A 16,849-nucleotide genomic window follows, 5' to 3' on the forward strand; every position below is an offset into this window, starting at 1 on the left:
GTCGAAGGAGGTCATATCGCATATCATTCGATTCGGCAGGCCTTCCGGAGTCCATTGGTGACATTGTCGACTCTCTAGCTCAATGTGATCGGGAGTTATTGACGAAAAACTCGTATGACCCTAGTGACGTCATAAATGACGTCATGCAAGGTCAACAATGCAAAAATGCAGCATCAGATCTTGCAAGGAGTGCATGAAGTAACGATTCCATGTACTTGAGACAATTGAATATCATTCCTGGCGCCAAAATAACATTTTTCATATTTCCCCATTGACTTATAGGTGAGGTCACGTGACCAACCTGACTTTATTTGACATTATTAGGAAATATTATTAGGAAAAGTCTGAGATATACAAGTTGTAAGACCTCTGAAGGACAATAAGTCCTGCAAGTCTCACCTCCCTGTGAAAGTTACTCTGGCACTGAGAGCGTTGCAAGGTTGCGACATCTGAGGGTCGTGCAGAGCTTCATGTATGACGTCATAGGTCAGTGACCTGACCTGACTTGAAAGTGCGATTGGTGTCACAAGATCTAGCGTGCATCAAAGGTCAGGTATGCCAGGTTGCAGCTCTCTATTGCCTGGGTGTTTTGAGCTATCGCGAAAACACCCTTTGGGGCATTTACCACTTGTGCTCAAGTGCACCAAGCCACGGCCAACCCTTAGAAGAAGAAAGTGTCTGGATGCCACGGCTGCAAGTGGCTGCAAATTTTCACTGGCTCCCCTAATAGATAGTGTCTTAGTGCATGCGATACAGCATTATTTTCAGTTCATCCACGTAAAACTTTTTTTGCTGGGCTTGGTTAATTTAGTGAACGTAATGCTCAGTGGTAGAAAAAAATATAAAAATTTAACCTAATTATAAGACATTTTGAACTGATTTTGTCTACTTGCTTTCTATGGCGGAATCGTCTAAACATCTAAATTTCACTGTCCATGCAAAATGGATGCTCAACACCTAGCAATTTCATCGTTCCGCAAAATATTCAAAGAGCGTAAAAATCGGCTGTGATTATCCCCCTTATGAAGTGTTACGGAACGCTGTCTTTAACGATACTTTGGTCTACGAAAAAATGTCTCCTGAGCCATGCAAATGCACTAATCGTAATCTTTGATGAATTTTCTGTCGACTTGTATGCGTTGTTTTCCAATTTTCGGAAAAAAAGTGTCTGAGGTTTCGCGAGGCTAGACCGGCCCGATCGCCTACCGTGCAGCGGGGCGCGGGTTAACCCGCGCATGACTGGGGTATTTTCCATAACGCGAGTGACGGGGGGGGGGGGCTCTCCAGAGCCCCCCCTCCTATCTCCGAAACTACTGGGCCGATCGTGAAAATTCAAACGGCGTCTGATAGCCCTGGAAAAACTGTCGAGCGAAACCTATTTTCATTGACCTCGAGGTCACCGATGACGTCACAGGTCAGGTCAAAGTAAAAATTATCGACATTTTTGCTAGTTCACAATTTAGGCTCTGACCGCCGGACCGCCGGTCCGATCAGGCTCGTTTTTGGTTTACGCACTCCTTGACGGATGCCTTAGATACCCTGAGGGTACCGAACTTTTACTTTGAATTTTTAAGGTCAAGGCCATGTCATCCTAGGTCACGAAAATTTGTATATCATGTATCGGTCACGTGACGCATGTTTTATGGCCCATTTTACTCGTAGATTTCGGAAATAGTGTCGTCTGTGTCATTTGAGGTCATTGTCAGCTGAATTTACCGGAGGTCAGGTCACTTTCAGGTCAGAAAAGGTCAAATTTTGAAAATGAAATTTTTCAACAAAAAAGGTACCTTTCAGATGCAGTATGAGCTCAGGAACACGATGGTGCCATTTATATTGCTGTACGACATCAAAAACGTACTGAAAAATGGATTTGAAAAACATAAAATTGTAAAATTTTGAGAATAATGCGAATAACATGGCTATTTTTGAAGACATTGGGCTAAAACTTGCAAAGGTAGTTCATCAGTGTGTGTTCTATCACATATATTCCGGTTTTTGCAAAAAGTTAGAAACTTTTTGAAAAAAAATCAAAAAAATATATATTTTTTTAAATTGTAAATAAATATTTTTCAAAATTATCAAAATTTCGAAAATTCGAGATAGCAGTTTGATAGCTACGTGTATTTGTAGTCCACTCATGCAAAGAAAATGGATCTAGCTTTAAAACTGAGCTCTTGAGAGCGTTTGCCGTAATTCAGTGTTTTGCATGAAAATCGGCCGACATGACGTCACTCTGACGTCATTTCCGGTCAAACTATGGTAGCTAGAAAGTTGAAATTTTAACACAAGGTGTCACATTGATGCCTCTGAGGGTACCGCAAGTTTCGTGTTGATCCGTCAAGCGGTTTAGAAAATATTGCTGAAAAACGGAGATGGGCTCTGTAGAGCCCCCCCCCCCCCAGTCATTCGCGGGTTAAACTGTATAAAAAAAACACTGCAAATATAAAACTTTCGTGCTTTTTCAGTCACCACCGAAGAATATGCCAAAAATATCCAGTTTTGAAGATATTAAAGCACTTGTTGTGTTTGTAGAGCTTTTTAGATATATTTAATATTTTTCTAGCTCGATCAAGATGATGATTTGCGGTACTGTTGACGGCTATCGGGCTGTATGAGCGAGGATGTGAAATGTGTACTTTCTACTTACATTTGGCTGAGGATGTTTAGTACTTTAGTAGTTATATATTTTTTTTAGTATTTAACCAATTTTTGACGTGCAGTATGTAAGTACATAGTGTTGATCTGGAGGGGGCTCCCCGTTCTTCCTTCATAACCTTTTTATCTAAATTTGACCAACTTGAAGTACCTACTGGTATCTGTGCTTGTTGCTGGATATATGGGACCATATGAAGTCTGGTTCATTGGTTTCACCAGGTGGTGGTGTATCCCGCGAAACTGATGCAGATAGGCACACGTGTTCTACCGTCATACAGTGCTTGTAATTGCATGCACCGCAGCGTCTTTCTTTCACAATGCTGCACCACAGCGTCTTTCTTCCACAATACATATTCTCAATCATCCTTGTTTTGGAGTTATCAGAACACGTATCAAGGAACGCTGTTACAGCGGATTCGCATGCACCGCTGCCGATAGTGTAAACATCACGTGCAATTTCCGTTTGTCCGGTAAACAACACTTGTTGGCAGGTGATGCTAACATGCTATTTCCAGCAGCTCTGGCCCCGTCTCCTGGAAGGCACCGCGACGGCATCTTTACCTGTTGCCGTCCACTCACTCAAGCGAGTGGCTGACATTTCTGAAACAATGTGAAGCGCGTGGATCCCAAGAATTAACTGAAGCTGTTTTGCCACTGAAATACACCTGAATATGCTGAATGTATGAGCGTAACTCATTGCAATTCAATTTAACTCATCATTAGGTGATGTGCTGTTTTTTTTTTTGTTCATTGTTGTATAAATTGGAGCCCACACCGCTTTGCAAATTAGCCTTTAACAGTATCATCATCGTCTAACGACAAAGTCGATCAAATAATTCGGACTGCTCTACTTGAACTACCCTACCAGGCGCCGCCATTCAACACTGGCATTTTCCCTAGGGCCCAGGGAGTCGCTCTACCATGGGACCGCCCCCGCCCGTCGGTGCCAGTCGCGTCTATTCCGGGTCACGTGATGAGGCAAGGTCGCCACAGGTCCTAGCGCCGCGCCGGTGCACTATGGCCCGGCGGCGCCGCATTAGGAAATGGCCGCCCCTCTGTCCTCCGTTAGTTTGCAGTTATTTCATCCTGGAGCGCGCATTTGCCGTGCATCAGTCATGCTATATAAAGTGTGGCGCGCGGACGGAGGAATGTGCAGTGGCGATCCAGTCTCTCACCATGAAGCAGCTGGTAAGTGCGCCCGGCCGGTCAGCGCGCTGATAATTGGACATTAAAGTGATGGTGTGAAAACAACATTAAGTTTTAATTAATTGGCAACTCTTTTGTTAACATGCTATTTTCGGTGAATTAATTTCACATTTCACTATGTATAAATACGTTTGCGTAAAGTGATGTTGCAAAATATTTTTTTGTGATCTTATTTTTCAGGCTCCTTTTGTAGCTTTGTTGTGCCCAGACGTGTATTTGGTTTTGCAGTTTGGTTGTCTTAGTATTTGCCAGATTATTGTTCAATCGATGATTAGGCAGTCCAAACAATAGTCAAATTGATGATTTTCATGACATTGTCCCACTAATTGATTGTTGTTGTCATAAGCACATTATTTTGCCTGTTTATTGGCTTCACTCTGGCATACTAACAACTTTCAATGCTAGGGCACACAATATTTGTTATGAGGTTGATGATAACGCCATGTAATTGATAGCTCTCCAATTTTTTTTTCACTAAAAAATGTCACTTGGGTAATGGAAAAGTGGCTTTAATTAATACAACTGTGCATCATTTGTGAGCTGTCACAAAAGTCTTATTTTTCAACTGCAGTTTTCGATTTAAACATTGGACAATGTACATGAAGGGAAAATATGCCATTTTGCTGCTTCCGCCATGCTTGTTTTTTTCAAAAAGGAACTTGAACATCAAAATGATATTTTTTTTTTTGCAATGGAGCTAGCACACATCTTAGATAACATGATGATATGAAATCAGACAACATTCTAAGCTGCCGCACGTGTGTGTGTTTCCAGGTCCTGCTGACACTGGCCCTGGTGGCGGTCACTGAGGGGTTCGTCATCGACCCCTTCGGCTACGGCGGTGGCTTCGGAGGGCTCGGAGGGCTCGGAGGGTTCGGGCTGGGCAGCTTCGGATACGGCGGGTAAGAACCGGATTCCCCACAGCTGAGTCTTCTCGGCAGGCGGGATTGGGAGGTTTTGTGCTTCTTACATCATTGTTAGCTGTGTTAGTGTTAAAATCAAGAGGTCTTGTGTCGCTAGTGTTTTTTTCCTATAGTCTGATAGGCCGCCTTTGGTGTTAAGTTTTAAGGTTTGTTAATGATTGTTTTATGATACTGTTATGCTCTAAATAACTGTGTTTTGTATCTGACCTCTGACCTCTCTGTGACCTCTCTCTGACCTATCTCTGATCTCTCTTCTCCCAGTCTGTTCCCGTCGACATTCCACCACCACACGGTGCAGCCGATCGTACAGCCCATCATCATCCAGCCGCCCGAGGAGGAGGAGCCGGAGCCAGAGCCCAAGGTGGAGGTGCACGTGCACCACGGCCCGGCCGAGCCGCACCCGCCCGAACCGCACCCGCACCCCCCGGAACCGCCACAGGTGCACGTATTCACGTCTGATTCCGGCCCGCTCAGCGCGTGATATTTGAACAAAATTGTGCGTGTCAATAGTATGGTGATTTTAGAATGTTTGTGATCATTGTACACCTGTTTGGCTTCACATCATTTTTGCACCCATGTGAAAAAGTGCTGGCTTGTTGTCGTGGTGATTGTATGCACTGGATTGTCCGTTAATATACTCCTACAACATAGCGGTTGTATTGTGAAACGAGAATAGAATGTGGCTGCACGAGATTCCAAGCGAGGTCGAGAAGGACGCATGGCAATTTCGACGGCATTGAACACACGGATAATAAATGAGCACAGCCTGGCACTATGAAGTTCACTCCTATATTTCAAAAGCAAAATAAGCGCAGCGCAGTATTTTATTATCAACAACATTATTTATGGAATTCTGCTGTCTGTCCAAATGTTTGCTGTTCAGCCAGGTTTTTGGGAATGATTGATTGTTAGTTCAATTAATATGCATATTCTTGTTTCCTTACTTGCTTTCATTTTTACCTCGCCATTGCATATTCCAGACGTAATTATTTCTGTCGTATGTCCTTGCTTTCCAGAACAACACCTTACATAGACTTTTGTGAACAACACTATGGAAAGTTTATGCAGCATTGACCGTTCAAACATAACTCCTTCGACGAAGCACATTGTTTTCCTTGCCGATATCAGCTTCCCTGTCACCAAAAATTTATCATCGATGCCTAATGCACATACTAAGCGAGGGAAAATTCAGAGAGCTGAGGTCGGCACTTTTTTTTTGTCTCAATCGACAGGGGCTTTTCACCTGATCAGCTGATTACAATTACTGCTACAGTTGCAGCCCAGTCGCCCACTTGTGAAAATACGAAATGATTACTGAGGCTACTATTTGATTCAAAAACATTTAAGTTGAAACTTTCACATAAAATAGCGTTGCCTGATAGCCAACACATTTTATCGGCTCAAGGTGGCCGTTCTCTGCGCGCCTGGCCGGCTATAGATGGCCGTTAAGACGCGCATTTTGCAGGTAATCGTCCAATGCGTGGTGCGCGCTGAAAAGCTGAAAGTTTAAAGGCGTCAGGAGTAGTAAAGTAATGTTGAGTCGTCAGCGCGTGATTTGGCGCCCAACAGCCGCCGAATAACCAGCTGACTGCGCTTCATCGCGCATTCGGCGCTGAACCACAGTCGGCGCGCAGCCCATAGACTCCAATGTTAAATTCAGCGCGTGCTCAACCAGTGAACGGCGGCCTTAGATAAATCGGTAACCGTGCTTTGCTTGAGGCATTTTACTATTTGCTATTCACCTTCATGCCTGCGATAGGTATTCATGGTTTAGCCGTGTTCCCATGATTTAAGCATTACTTATGTTTTTTTTTTTGTAATTTGGAGAGATTCAAGTTAATTTAGGAATGTCTGTTTTGTTCTTGGTAATTTTTATTCAGCAGTCCAGAATTATGCAATGTAAAATTGAAGACGACTGACAACATACTGGTTTTTGCTAGGCTTGATGTAGAAGGATTGTCACGAAGCGTCTGCATAACCCATTTATGAAAACTGCTATGATAAACTAATTAAATCAAACGCGCAACCTTGTTTTCACTCGGTGGTGGCGGTGCGGGAATGGCTGAGCCAGCCGCCTCTCTGGCGCGGTGTCGCCATCTCAGAGATGTGCCTTGCGGCACAGCATGTAACTAGGCGCTCGATGGTAGTGTCATCTAGCGGCAGCGATATGAAACGCTCAGGCGGCAGAGGCGGGAGTATTTCAAAAGCATTAGTGTCTCGAATCGAACTGTTGTAGGCTGGATTAAAAAGCTCATGCAGATAGTACACAGTTGGTTTGTGAATAGTTTATATAGTAGTGACTGAATACATAGTAGGGATGAGTCGTCTCTTTGTTTTCTCTCTCCCTCCTCTCCCTCCCTATCTCACTTCCCTCCATCTCTGCCCTACTGATCGTTTAACACGTTTCATGCTATTTTTACAATTGATTATCATTTATGCCTTTATAAGCGTTTCAGCAGAATAATGATGGCAAGGGCACACTTTGCTACGTGAATTTAATTTGCCTTAACTATTTAATTTCATTTGAAATTGTTCTTAAGTTTGATGAGCATCATGCTAGCAAAATCTGTAACGGTAACTTTCTATCTAGACCGTATCAATACGGCTTAAAAATGTAAACAATGCCGGGACATAAGTGAACGAATCATCAAACAAGTTCTCAAAAAGGCACCGGAAATCTTTGACCAGCGCCAACAATATCCTGTCATTGCACATTTTATGCAGACATCCTCTTCACACAGCTGTCACCTTTTCCTCAATCAATGCATCATATTTTCCTTATCGAAGTGCTCACTAACATGTGGCACAATGCGCGATGCTGGGTGCTCATTGGCGGTTCCCATTACCTACGTGTTCCCACGCCCAGTGTTTGATGGAAATTTTGACGTCCTATCCATGCTCCTCTTGGCAGGAACTTTCCCCTATCGCTTTTCTAATAGATATCCTTATTTTGTCATAAGCTGCTGTAATGGATCAGTAGTGCTTCTACGATAGTCGTGAGTGGTTATGGTCGCCGTCAAAGCTGTAAAAGCGAGCATACATATACGGATAGGTCCAGGAAGCCCCTCTGCTTTCTCCTTGTTTGGAGCAACACACTTCATACACAACTCTGATTTTTCATGTCAAAATTTTAACTATCATGGCTACCAAATGCAGAATTCGAATCAAAGCTAACATTGCGGGCATCAGTCTGAAAGAACACCATAATTTTTACTATACTGTCCATTACACGCATCGCACCGACAAGCTCTCCCCTCAGCATGTCCATTGATGTCAACATTTTGCGTTTATCAAGCCAAGTGCACAGCTCGCAGAAGTGTCTCTACAGCTCTGAACAGCAGTGTTTCTATAGTTAGCTGTGAACATTTTGAGATACTTCTACACGGCGCACATGTCGGCTCTGCCGGTGATGGGACGGTGGTTCTTTCTGCTTCAGTAGTTGGTACTCGATTAGTACAATTCGCCTGGTCTGTAGGCTCCCTACCCGAGAGCTTTGGGCTGCTCTTGCTGTTGTTGTTGCGCTGCTGCTCCTGCTGTTGGTGCGACTGCTGCTGCTCTTGTTGTAACTGTCCTACAATATCGTGTAATAAATTGGGACGCATAGATGCAAAATAATGTCGATTGTAAAGGAAAATAGACATCGTACCTGTCCAGTGTCCACATTCGTTCAATTCCCACGCTTCATTGATTTTGTCTTCCTTTGGCTCTGCTACACTTTTAGATCGATTCTGCTCTTAACGCTGATACTTTCAGTAAAATAGATACAGAAAGATGTGAATGCTAATGTTTAATGTTGGGATGATGATACCGGTAATTGTTGGAAAAGGCCCATGATTATTTGTCGTAAAACTCGAACGAAATATCAATTGTGACATTTGTTTCTAAGTTATTTACATTGGAGACAAATTTTGTCAACTTCTTCGTCTTCGGTCCTATCCTCTTTATACGTTGACAACATGGTAATGCGACGGTGTGAAACGTGTCATAGCCTATAACGATACCTGTTGGAGTGTGAGTTGCCATACCATAAATTGTAAGTAAAACAAGTAGTGGCACACGCGAAATATGTTTTATTCACACATATTTACAAAGTGGTATTCTTGTATGTATAGTTCGAGTCTACCACGACCATAGACCTATACGGTGTCAATACATTTATTGAACTAATACTGCGCCAAACAATTTGACAGTTAGGCATGAAAACACAACCGGTCCACTTTCATCAGACAAAGCTGTAGTCTAGCAGTGAAACACTGGAGATCGGAATGAAGAAATCGGATTATTATCTACTGTCTACGTCACTACGACTTGTTCTTGAGTCGGTGTTATCACAGGCCAATGAGACCAAAGTGATTTACGGATGAGCACCATGGTTTTCTGCCGCCCTGCCGTTTGCAGGCTCTAGGGCAGTTGAATGACGAGGGGCTGGACGACTGGTGATCCGATGTGGTGATGGAGCAGAGGGGCGCCGCCAATCAGTCCTCCGCCGAAGCTGTAACGACACCGGGCGTTGAAATTCGGCTCGGGGCAGCCAGCCGTGGGCAGGGCACGCGGACTTCCAAGGTCTAGAGATGGCTTGTGAATGAATTGTAGTAACACCAGGGCGGACGATATCTTACCCTGTAGCGAGATCTTTGATGAAGAATCTTTTTAGGACCGTTGCCAACAGTAAATTGAATAGGTTTGCGTCACCATATATTTTAACTGGACATCTGATAACAAGTTAATGAGCATATGTTCAAAACAGTAACATTTTCTGGAGTGTATATAAGCGATTACAATGCTCGTTCCGTCAACATTGTTCGTTATTTCTACGAGGCTAGCCATGCTGAGCTGTTTACTTACAATGGTGAGCCGAATCCGAATCCTCCGAGCCCGAAGCCGCCGAACAGGGGGTCAATGACGAACCCCTGGGTAACCGTGACCACGGCCAGCACCACGACGAGGAAGAGAACCTAAAACAAACACAAACGGGGCGGTGTGGTTCGTCATTCACTGATACGCCTGTATGTATGTATGTTTTTTTTTTTTGGGGGGGGGGGGATATATTCAGGATAAGGGGATAAACGTACCCATACTCCCGGAAACGGATTTGAGAACAATGCTTTTAATTCAACGGTAATTTCAAATGACGTTAAGCATTTTTTCTTTTCAGGAAAGCTTTTCACCTTCATTCGTTGCCTTTTCAGCTGTAATCATCCTGACTTTTGGCCAAGCGTAATGCTCCAAGAGAGGGTCTGAACTCACCAGCTTGTCCATCGTCAGGGACTAGATGATCACTGTACACGGTGATACCCGTGGAGCGCACTTTATATGGCGTGACCAATGTACAGGGAAATGTAGCGCCGCACACTAAAACTCTGGAAATAAACAAAGGAAGGATGTATCACCGATTTCCAGAAGAAAAGGAAGTGCTGGCTTGTCGCGCTCCACCTGGGTTGCGGATAACCGGTGGGGACCGGTGCGGTGTCAAACCCCGGGTATTGTTTGATCGACGGCGGTGCCACAGATGCGCACTATCCTGTTACCAGCTGTTACTGTACCAGTGCACCCCCGCGCTAATGGAACTGATGGGCCGTGGTCGGTTCACATGGGCTGCACTGTGTGAACCGGCAGACACGCAGTTACACGGTCCGGTTACACGTCCGCTATTTGACTGTAAATATGTATACAAGAGTGATTATGTAAGTGAATTTTAGTAATGAAATACATGAACAATAGGTACAGAGGGACAATTTGGCATTGGAATGGTGTTGCCTGGTAGATAGCACAACTTATCGGCCTGGATGGACAGATCGCATTAGAGGCGCCAGCTTGGGTGGAGCATCAGCGCTCTTCTGGCCGTTCGGGTAGAAAACTCCTTGGGCTTTCCGAATCGCAACTGTTAATTGATCAATCATCATTGGTATGCGTGTGGTACGCTACACAATCCCCAGACATTGTTAAGCAGCACATCTAGTAGGCTCTTGCAGCCTGTTAAACATCCCTAATTTTCCACGGCCTACGCTAACACATACCGAAATAGACGTTATCTCGAAATAGACGGACTCATCCGTGATATTTTTCTCTCAACATAAATAGCCGGGAAATGTGTTCCTTTAATCTTTTCGCTGCTATCGCATGCAGTCTTCCTGCTATGCTATGCAGTCTTCCGCAACTCATTAAGCTTGCTTATTGTTGTTATTGATTTGTTTTAATTTTGAGTTCTTTATGTCCTTTATGTGTGCTTGGATTTGAGGTTTCAGTACCGTTTATTTGTTACCATGTATACGCCGCATCCCGCCCACTTTCAGATGTCGGGAACAGCCGCACCGTTAGTGAAGTGACAGATCGGTTGTTTTTGTGAATTTTAGCGATTAAAAGATAATTTATGCTAATTAGGCAGTCATTGTTTGGAAACGTGAACATGCGTTTTCCTCATCAGAGATGCGGTTCTTCCGATAGAGATATGTCGCCACCTGAGTGTTTTTTTAGTACCATTGTACACTTTGTGTGTCTTTTACTATGATGATTTTTGTGACTTAGGTACTCTCATATTGCTTGTATTGACTGGGCCGTAATAGCCACCTGTGGATCAGCCCTAATAAACGAATTACGAATTACGAATTACGAATTTTGCACGTGGCATGCGCATTGCGCAGCGGTGGTAACCCACCTGCATCGCAAGTAATCCGATGCTTGATAGGAGGGATGGAGCTAACCGTTACAAAAATGACAGCGAGTCAATCGGCCAAGTGCGGCGGTTATTGGGATATGACTTTCAAAAACGTTAGTTCGGCGGAACAGCTTTGACCCCTTTACTTGGCAAGTGGAGCGTGCTACGACGGTCACGAGCCTAGAGATCCGTGATCCATGCATCTATAGATGCATCAAGAGTAGTGAATTACGGGTACAGTAGTGGATGGGGCTACTCAACATAAAAAGGCTGCGTGTCAATCGGCCCAGCGCAGTTGCTGAGAGCCCTTCAAAAGTCTCAACGGGCCGGGTCCGGCCGGGCCGCCTATACTGAGTTTTCTACATTGAAAAAACCGTGTCGCACTCCGTGCTCGCTCGTAATTACCACTCTGATTAAAAAACATCGAAAAGGTGAAATTCTGACCAAACTTTTGGATACCATGCCGGTATTTTGGATGATTGTTCATCTGCGAATAAGTAATAATACGAAAATATTTCTATCAAAATAACTTTTTGATAGAATCATGAGAATTCCTCACTTTCTGTTTCATCTTTTCCACTATAAACATAGCTTTTTTCGCCAATCATTGAAAAATATCTGCCTAATGTTGCCTTCGATTCGTCATTATGACCGCGAAAGTGCACTTTATAAGAGACAAAAGTGATGAAGATCATGCATCAGTTTTAAGCATTTTTCCCTAAAATGATCGTTTAACCCTCACCGGACCTATTGGTTTTCTACATACGCGCCGGCCGAGGGGGGCGGGTAGTCCCCCTAGCCGTTTCGCCCCTGGTGGAGCCAGCGCATCACGTAAAAAACGAGCGTGTGCGCCGTTACGAGACGCAGAGATTGTGTACTTTTTGTTTGGGTGAGGTCAACTTAGGGTGTTGACCTCGGGTCACGGTCAGGTCAGCGCCCCCCAGGTCAAGAACTTAGTCGAAGGAGGTCATGTCGCATATCATTCGATTTGGCAGATCTTTCTTAGTCCTTTGGTGGCTTTCCCGACTCGCTAACTCAATTTGATCGGGAGTTATTGACGAAAAACTAATATGACCCTAATGACGTCATACATGACGTCACACAAGGTCAACATTGCAAAAGTAACGCATCGAACCTTGCAAGGAGTGCATGAAATCACGATTCTGTGCTGGAGATAGTTGGATATCGTTCCCGGCGCCAGAATAGCAGTTTTTATTTTTCCCCATTGACTTATATTGAGGTCACGAAAATGATCTGACCTCATATGACTTTTAGGAAAAATCCGAGATATACAACTTGTGAGACTCTTAATGGATACTAGATCCTGCAAGTTTCAATTCCCTGTGAGAGCTCCTCTGGTAGTGAGGGCGTTGCGAAGTTGCGACATCTGAAGACCGTGCAGAGGTTCACTTATGACGTCATAGGTCAGTGACCTGGCCTGACCCGAAAATGATGATGATGTCAAAAGATCCGGCTTGAATCAAAGGTCAGGTATGCCAAGTTTCAGCTCTCTATCACCGGCGTGTTTGGGAGCTATCGCGAAAAAAACTATGGGGGGCGGCACCCGCCCCCCTCCCCCTCGACTGGCGGGGGTTAAAATATGATAAAATGAAAATGCAAATGCGTTCTGTGTAACAAGCTATGTTAATGAAGTGTTTCGTTTCCTTGCGAAATGAGTCACTTCGGTATTGTCATCGACCCAAGATCTCTCTTCATATTCCGGCATAGTCTCATAGCCAAAAAGGTAATCCCAGCTGAGTCAGGATAAACAGATTATCACATTCGATCCAACGCGGCGTGGGAACCAGGTAACATGTAGAAAGGTGAGCAATGTTCTTCACCGGATAAGTGGGTTTGGATGAGCGGCACCTTTACGACCGGGACTGGCCCTGCCTGCCAACGATCGTGTTCGACGTCTACATAGCTATGAATACTTGCGACTTGCGAGGGTGAAATAGTCATTTTCTGTGAACCAATAAATGGTGACCATTGCTGTCAATAATACGTTCGCAGTAGACAGAAGCCTTGGACATTTGCCGGGTGCAAGGTGAATCATTACCTACGCGAACTCGTCTTGGCTCTAAAGAGTCGGAATTGGAATAACAGTTTCGGGTCTAAGGTCTCTTGCAGAGTGATCGTCCTACAACGTTGAGCTCCCATAGACCCCCAATCCCTCTGACCGGTAGACTAGGTATATTTACAATTTTATAATTGACAAGGTCAATGTAATGAAATTACAACAGCTCATAGCGTAATTTCAATTGATAGAAGAGGAAGGTCCATAATCCATGCACGCTAAAATAGCAATCTCAGCAAATTGTGCAGTGCATCTGTCGTTGAATCTCAATTAGCTTACGAACGGCATAGGGGTAATTAAATCCTGAATTATTTGTGTGGAGACTGATAAGTGTTGCTAAAACAGTCATGATCTAGCAATTTTGCCGCACAAGTTCACGCTTATGTTCACATTTTTGTTCTACAAAACATTAAGTATTCGTAAGCCTAATGCCAAATTAGAGAACTGGATGGAGCATTGCAATGAATGAAGGCGAACTCAGTACACAAGAAGCTTTACGTCTGATTTTAAGAAAAAAATGTTGCGCTGCACCATTCTTCCAATGCTTTGAAGTGTGAACAAACTTTCATGTATGTGGCCCACAACTGAGATGCCCACCTTCTACAGAATATGCCATTGATAAGGCCTAAAAATCATAAAGGTTGATTTCTTGAGATGCGAGACGGTCCATTCAAAGTGGAAATCCATTGCAAATGGTATAAGAAACCGTTATCAGAAAAATGATGCCTATTGAAATCAGTTCGCCACCGCTAAATAAAAGACTAAATCAAAGTCAATTAACCAATTGTTAGAGGAAAACGCATGTTCACGTTTCCAAACAATGACTGCCTAATTAGCATAAATTATCTTTTAATCGCTAAAATTCACAAAAACAACCGATCTGTCACTTCACTAACGGTGCGGCTGTTCCCGACATCTGAAAGTGGGCGGGATGCGGCGTATACATGGTAACAAATAAACGGTACTGAAACCTCAAATCCAAGCACACATAAAGGACATAAAGAACTCAAAATTAAAACAAATCAATAACAACAATAAGCAAGCTTAATGAGTTGCGGAAGACTGCATAGCATAGCAGGAAGACTGCATGCGATAGCAGCGAAAAGATTAAAGGAACACATTTCCCGGCTATTTATGTTGAGAGAAAAATATCACGGATGAGTCCGTCTATTTCGAGATAACGTCTATTTCGGTATGTGTTAGCGTAGGCCGTGGAAAATTAGGGATGTTTAACAGGCTGCAAGAGCCTACTAGATGTGCTGCTTAACAATGTCTGGGGATTGTGTAGCGTACCACACGCATACCAATGATGATTGATCAATTAACAGTTGCGATTCGGAAAGCCCAAGGAGTTTTCTACCCGAACGGCCAGAAGAGCGCTGATGCTCCACCCAAGCTGGCGCCTCTAATGCGATCTGTCCATCCAGGCCGATAAGTTGTGCTATCTACCAGGCAACACCATTCCAATGCCAAATTGTCCCTCTGTACCTATTGTTCATGTATTTCATTACTAAAATTCACTTACATAATCACTCTTGTATACATATTTACAGTCAAATAGCGGACGTGTAACCGGACCGTGTAACTGCGTGTCTGCCGGTTCACACAGTGCAGCCCATGTGAACCGACCACGGCCCATCAGTTCCATTAGCGCGGGGGTGCACTGGTACAGTAACAGCTGGTAACAGGATAGTGCGCATCTGTGGCACCGCCGTCGATCAAACAATACCCGGGGTTTGACACCGCACCGGTCCCCACCGGTTATCCGCAACCCAGGTGGAGCGCGACAAGCCAGCACTTCCTTTTCTTCTGGAAATCGGTGATACATCCTTCCTTTGTTTATTTCCAGAGTTTTAGTGTGCGGCGCTACATTTCCCTGTACATTGGTCACGCCATATAAAGTGCGCTCCACGGGTATCACCGTGTACAGTGATCATCTAGTCCCTGACGATGGACAAGCTGGTGAGTTCAGACCCTCTCTTGGAGCATTACGCTTGGCCAAAAGTCAGGATGATTACAGCTGAAAAGGCAACGAATGAAGGTGAAAAGCTTTCCTGAAAAGAAAAATGCTTAACGTCATTTGAAATTACCGTTGAATTAAAAGCATTGTTCTCAAATCCGTTTCCGGGAGTATGGGTACGTTTATCCCCTTATCCTGAATATATCCCCCCCCCCCCAAAAAAAAAAAAACATACATACATACAGGCGTATCAGTGAATGACGAACCACACCGCCCCGTTTGTGTTTGTTTTAGGTTCTCTTCCTCGTCGTGGTGCTGGCCGTGGTCACGGTTACCCAGGGGTTCGTCATTGACCCCCTGTTCGGCGGCTTCGGGCTCGGAGGATTCGGATTCGGCTCACCATTGTAAGTAAACAGCTCAGCATGGCTAGCCTCGTAGAAATAACGAACAATGTTGACGGAACGAGCATTGTAATCGCTTATATACACTCCAGAAAATGTTACTGTTTTGAACATATGCTCATTAACTTGTTATCAGATGTCCAGTTAAAATATATGGTGACGCAAACCTATTCAATTTACTGTTGGCAACGGTCCTAAAAAGATTCTTCATCAAAGATCTCGCTACAGGGTAAGATATCGTCCGCCCTGGTGTTACTACAATTCATTCACAAGCCATCTCTAGACCTTGGAAGTCCGCGTGCCCTGCCCACGGCTGGCTGCCCCGAGCCGAATTTCAACGCCCGGTGTCGTTACAGCTTCGGCGGAGGACTGATTGGCGGCGCCCCTCTGCTCCATCACCACATCGGATCACCAGTCGTCCAGCCCCTCGTCATTCAACTGCCCTAGAGCCTGCAAACGGCAGGGCGGCAGAAAACCATGGTGCTCATCCGTAAATCACTTTGGTCTCATTGGCCTGTGATAACACCGACTCAAGAACAAGTCGTAGTGACGTAGACAGTAGATAATAATCCGATTTCTTCATTCCGATCTCCAGTGTTTCACTGCTAGACTACAGCTTTGTCTGATGAAAGTGGACCGGTTGTGTTTTCATGCCTAACTGTCAAATTGTTTGGCGCAGTATTAGTTCAATAAATGTATTGACACCGTATAGGTCTATGGTCGTGGTAGACTCGAACTATACATACAAGAATACCACTTTGTAAATATGTGTGAATAAAACATATTTCGCGTGTGCCACTACTTGTTTTACTTACAATTTATGGTATGGCAACTCAACACTCCAACAGGTATCGTTATAGGCTATGACACGTTTCACACCGTCGCATTACCATGTTGTCAACGTATAAAGAGGATAGGACCGAAGACGAAGAAGTTGACAAAATTTGTCTCCAATGTAAATAACTTAGAAAC

The 16,849-nt window shown here is 44.2% G+C and overlaps 1 protein-coding gene and 2 long non-coding RNA genes across 3 annotated transcripts; 2 read left to right on the plus strand and 1 right to left on the minus strand.

The window, feature by feature from the left end:
* The first annotated feature begins 3,445 nt into the window (after nt 1–3,445).
* LOC122389363 lies at nt 3,446–5,428 on the plus strand. Its single transcript, XM_043381295.1, has 3 exons — nt 3,446–3,843; nt 4,636–4,763; nt 5,046–5,428. The coding sequence occupies exons 1-3, from the start codon at nt 3,577–3,579 to the stop codon at nt 5,263–5,265; spliced, it is 615 nt and encodes a 204-aa protein (XP_043237230.1). The 5' UTR covers nt 3,446–3,576; the 3' UTR covers nt 5,266–5,428.
* A 3,447-nt stretch (nt 5,429–8,875) lies between these two features.
* On the minus strand, nt 8,876–10,146 carry LOC122389364. The gene is made up of 3 exons (XR_006257964.1): nt 10,032–10,146; nt 9,630–9,739; nt 8,876–9,276 (listed from the first exon to the last, which is right to left on the minus strand). It is a non-coding gene; the product is annotated as an uncharacterized LOC122389364 (long non-coding RNA).
* A 5,217-nt stretch (nt 10,147–15,363) lies between these two features.
* Nucleotides 15,364–16,634, plus strand: LOC122389365. The gene is made up of 3 exons (XR_006257965.1): nt 15,364–15,478; nt 15,771–15,880; nt 16,234–16,634. It is a non-coding gene; the product is annotated as an uncharacterized LOC122389365 (long non-coding RNA).
* The last annotated feature ends 215 nt before the right edge of the window (nt 16,635–16,849 follow it).

This window comes from Amphibalanus amphitrite, unplaced genomic scaffold, assembly GCF_019059575.1.
Source record: "Amphibalanus amphitrite isolate SeventyFive unplaced genomic scaffold, NRLGWU_Aamphi_draft 000356F_arrow, whole genome shotgun sequence".
NCBI lineage: Eukaryota > Metazoa > Arthropoda > Thecostraca > Balanomorpha > Balanidae > Amphibalanus > Amphibalanus amphitrite.